The sequence below is a fragment of the Malus domestica genome, chromosome 04, assembly GCF_042453785.1.
Source record: "Malus domestica chromosome 04, GDT2T_hap1".
In the NCBI taxonomy this organism is placed as follows: domain Eukaryota; kingdom Viridiplantae; phylum Streptophyta; class Magnoliopsida; order Rosales; family Rosaceae; genus Malus; species Malus domestica.
The window spans coordinates 25,817,289-25,822,530 of NC_091664.1; the positions used below are offsets into that span (position 1 = coordinate 25,817,289).

Below are 5,242 nucleotides of genomic sequence, written 5' to 3' on the forward strand. Positions count from 1 at the left end.
TTAAGATTTACACTCATCTAACGGTAGTTAATAAGGTGGTGAACATCACCACTACTTAAAGGTAGTGAGCAAAAATGCACTCAACAGATGGATTGGAGAAAAAGGAAGTATAACATTGCCACACATAAGCCATCAAATTTACATCTGACACTTTTGTTGGTCCAATTAATCACGGTACATATATACACACACACATATATATAATACAATTCAAGGCCTGGGAATATGTTATGAGTTGATTAAAGCTTGCTCTCTGTTTTCCACTTTCCTTCCATGTTCAAATGCACCATTTCTGCCCTCCTCCTCCATTTTATATGCAATAGTAAGCCAAATGCCACGGCCTAGGAGCTCATCTAGTATCTAGCTGAAAAAGTGACGGACAATCCAGCAAGCTGCAGCTTAATTTGGGGGTTTGAAATTAAATACAAGGTTTGTTTTCGTAATGATATCTCTTTTTTTTTTTTAAACAAAATTTTGGGCGCACTTTAAAATTAACTACTAGTTTTAAAATACAGGTTTGGAAACTCTACTTTGTAACAAGGAAAAAACATTAATACCGTACAAGATGGGATTAAGTGGTAAAAATTGGGTTTTGAAGTGCTTGATTTTTGTTAATTATTCTTTTGTTTTTTTAGGAGTTTTTGTTTAATATAAAACATGCATATCGGACCCCATTAGACAAAGCCGTCTCTGAAACCGGACCGTGGTTGTACTTTTATATGATTTTTTTTGCTGTGTCCCTTCGGATAAACATGTGCCTACCTGGTACTGAATCTCGAGCAATTATAAATGGTGGTGATGCTCATGACCTTCTGATTCCAAAGCATCATGGAGCTGGAGACGATAATAAAGAAGAATTGACAATGAGAGCTCTAGGCGTGGAAGGCGGCGGCACCACCACCACAATCACTACCACTACTACTACTTTCATACAGAGCTTTCTGCAACGCCTCCACCACCTTACCACAAATGGCGTACTTGTCCCAAATCTGCCACTTACTGAGGTATGCAGCCTACAACCTCTCATTCACTCTACTTCTCGCTCTCACATACTTGAAGTTCCGTCTCACATAATGTGAAAATTTGTGAATAATATATGACATCACCGGCCATTAGTTTTGGGCTCAATGGTAAAAAAAATTCAGGCATTAAAGCAGATAATTCACTAGTTAAGTCTAACAGTCACACGTGTTTTACATCATTTCAGTAGTGTACATACACTATTATAGTTGTTGTTTAGAATTCTAAATGTTGAAGCTTAAGCTTTCTTGTTCAAGACTTCAAGTCATGTTTTTTATTCTTTTAAGTGCAATCTAAACTGCTTGATGTAATTTTTTTGGAGACACAATTCTGAGATTGGCTAACGGACCTTATTTCTTGCCTCTAGAGCGTAAGTTTGAGGAGCTAATTACTCCCACAATTTACACACACATATGTCGCACCAAGTCTCCACACTCACACGAGTGAAAGGTCTAATTACAATATGAAATATTTTAGTGTGACAGTCATATAATTACCTGAAGTTTTGAGTTCATGCTTTACAATATAGTTTAACGGTAAAGCTAATATATTCTAAACATATAACGTATTACTAATAAATAAAGGGAAGTGTTATTGGCACTTCAAAAATTTCATTCTAAACTCATCACAAATGTATTTTTCTTTACTAATACAGAAATTTTGAAATGTAAAATGAGAATTTTGGAGTGCTAATAACAATTTCCTAAATAAATACATACTATAACGTAGAGAGAATGGTAATACCACGTAAATGTTTGTGATCAGGGTATTAAACTTCCCAATTAAAACCCACAATGTTGTCTAGTGACACGTAAGCTGCCCAATAAAGAAATAATTGAGAATCACATACTTCCCTAATCATAATAGCATGTTCAGGTTTTGGTTAGTAATTTATGTTTTGGCCCATTTTTTATATTCACTCACATGATAATGCTGAATAATGTCAGTAGACTAATTTTTAGATTACATTTGTAAACTATCTGATATGTCATTAATAGAAAATAAGCAAGTTAATCATGACTTAAATAATAATCTATATATGAGGTGATTTGATCAACACTTAAGTAAACTATTTGATGTTTCACCAACACATGTATAACAGATTCTATAGTTTGTAAATAATTAAACTATTTGATGTTTCACCAACACATGTATAACATCGATTTTAAATAAGATAATAGTAAAGTATACTACTTATAGGTGATAACCTAAATTACTCTGCACTAAACATAATCATTTTATGGCAGATTTTTTTGTTTTTTGTTTTTTTTTGCCTGACAATGAGTCAGCAATAATGTGGTCCAAATTCGTCTTTAGCGAAAATTAAATCTTAAAACCTCTCACTTACAAGTAAAAAGGAATACTTAGACCGTAATACTAAGTGACTATTTTTATGGCAACTTTGGATTCTTTTGATGTACGTTGACAAATATTTTTTAAGAAAAACTAATGAAAAGGGCTTGAAAACTTTGAGTTTTAATGATAAGGACAAAATAAAGGGTAAAATGAATAGTACCAGGATTGACTTTTTAGTGTAAAAATGTGGTTTTTCGTTAAAGTGAACAGTACCGGGTGCTTTTCGTTAAAATTCCCTATTTTTTATTGGTTACATGTTTAAGAGAGCCGATGCCCTGAAGTTTTGTTACCTCAGGTGCAAACAAATTCATTTTAAGTGACTTAGTATTTCTATTTTCCACGTGTTATATCTTTTAAGTAATTTCTCTCTAAAATTTCTTCCTTTCAACAAATATTTAAGCTTTCGCATGTGTTTGGAGAAGCTAATTTTGTTACTCATGCGTTTTTAGTCTGGATCATTCTCAGTTATGTGAGAAAGTTTTGATCCATCCTTTGCCTAGTGTTGGTTTTCTGGTTTTCCACCTCCACAGTAATTTATTTGAGGTTGTAGTGGGGCTTCTTGTAATTTTCCTTTCCAGAAAAAGTAAATTCCATTTTCTAATTACTTTGTGTTCCTTTTGTGAATCCATGTAGATAGCAGAAGAGTTGAGATCGTTCCTAAAGATTGCAGGCCCTATAGTGATGACAAGCATGCTTATATACTCAAGATCTGCGGTTTCAATGCTATTCTTAGGCCGTCTAGGGAAAACAGAATTGGCTGGAGGCTCATTGGCTCTAGGGTTTTCTAATATTACAGGCAACTCACTCCTCAGAGGTTTAGCAACGGGGATGGACCCCATTTGTAGCCAAGCTTATGGAGCTCAAAGATGGTCAGTTATCAGTCAAACTTTTCAGAAAACCCTTTGCCTCCTCCTCCTTGTTTCCATCCCTATCGCACTCTTGTGGCTCAACATGGAGCCCATCTTTATATGGTTAGGGCAGGACCCACAAATCACTAGGGTTGCAAAACGTTACATGTTTTTTGCCATTCCTGAATTGCTAGGGCAAGCCCAGCTTCTACCATTGAGAATCCTTTTCAGAACACAAGGGTTAACCACCGCACTAACCCTAGCAGCCGCATTTTCAGCCCTCTTTCATTTACCAATGAACTATTTTTTGGTCATATATTTGGATTTTGGGGTTGCAGGTATTGCATTGGGGCTTGCTTGGAACACTTTTCTTTTTAATTTGGGTTTGGTAATTTATCTAGCCATCTCACCTCATGCTTTGAAGCCATGGCATGGGCTCACCATGCTCTCAGCCTTTCAAGGATGGGGGCCATTGCTAAGATTGTCTCTACCCAGTTGTGTTTCAATTTGCTTGGAGTGGTGGTGGTATGAAATTATGTTGTTCATCTGTGGCTGGTTGAGTAACCCACAAGCAAGTGTTGCAGCAATGGGAATTTTGTTGCAAACAACAGGAATGTTATACATTATCCCAATTTCTCTAAGTTCATCCATAGCAACGCGTGTTGGACTATCCCTAGGCGCAGGGCAACCAACCCGTGCACAATGGGCCACCGTAATTGGGCTTAGCGTGGCATTTGCTTTTGGAATCTTTGCATTCATTCTCATGACTGCTTTGAGGTCCATGTGGGGGACAATGTTCACAAACGATCCACAAATTCTTGATTTGATTTCAACTACACTTCCGCTTTTGGGTTTGTGTGAAGTAGGCAACGTTCCTCAAACGGCTGCCTGTGGAGTGTTAACAGCTACTGCAAGACCTAAGCTTGGAGTAAAAATAAACTTGGTGGCATTTTACCTAATTGGACTGCCTGTCGCTATTCTTGCAACTTTTACGTTTAAAATAGGGTTTTTGGGGCTGTGGCTTGGGCTGCTATCATCACAGTTGTGTTGTTTAGGTATGATGGTGTACACATTGATCCACACTGATTGGAGACACCAAACAATAAGGGCTGAGCAGCTGAGTCAGGCTGTGGAAGTGAAAAACCAGACTGAAGAGAACTTAGAGACGACAGAGGATGAAGAACGTGGGCTGCTAACTCCCACTGAACTCTAAGTTTTACAAATGTTTCAGGGATAATTCTCATAGGGAATTCAGTACAAATTAATCATTTGGTCAGAAATCACAACGTTTTTGTTTAGTTTTCTTTTTGGTGTTTATAGCATTGGAAAGAAAAAAGAAAAATCAACTTGGTCCCTAATCACGAAATTGAATGTTAATACATCATTTTTTTTTCTTAATAGCCCCTTTAGATTGGTCTTTATTCAGATTTCAGAGTAGAGGAGAATTATATGAAGAAAATTAAGAAATATAAATGTAAGACGAAACAAATGCCTTTCATAATTTCATTTGCACAGACATGATATGTGGGCATCTCTTGATATATGAAAAACTTGAAAGACTATAACAATGCCTGGCTAACTGAGCATATATAGGGCACTTCATGCAACTGGTTCAGGTTTTGGAACAAAAAGTGGGTTTTGCAGACAAACTGAAAACTCAGATTTTGCCCTAATATCCGGATTGAAAATTCCATCCTGGTCAATCATGTAGCCTAAAACCAATATATAAACCATATGGGCCGACTCATATAATACCTTATCTATTATCTAAACTACATATTAATAGAACTCCTTTTGTCAACAAAAAAAACCAATAAAATTACAGTTATACTCCTTTAATACATAATTGAAAAAAAATTAAAAAAGAAAAAAATGTGGGCATTAAAGTAATTTCACACAAACAAGTTTTTGCTTTTTTTTTTTTAATATCCTTTTCTCGTTCACTTTAACTGCCAAACCCTTTTTTTTATGCCTGCCAACCGTTAGAAACAAATAACTTCTCCCATAAAAAAATTAAG

At 35.9% G+C, this 5,242-nt stretch overlaps 1 protein-coding gene across 1 annotated transcript; it reads left to right on the forward strand.

The window, feature by feature from the left end:
* Positions 1–728: 728 nt before the first annotated feature.
* LOC103434030 (protein DETOXIFICATION 53-like) lies at positions 729–4,583 on the forward strand. Its single transcript, XM_070820345.1, has 2 exons — positions 729–1,004; positions 3,010–4,583. Exons 1-2 carry the CDS (start codon positions 753–755, stop codon positions 4,435–4,437), a joined length of 1,680 nt encoding a protein of 559 aa, XP_070676446.1. The 5' UTR covers positions 729–752; the 3' UTR covers positions 4,438–4,583.
* Positions 4,584–5,242: the final 659 nt, after the last annotated feature.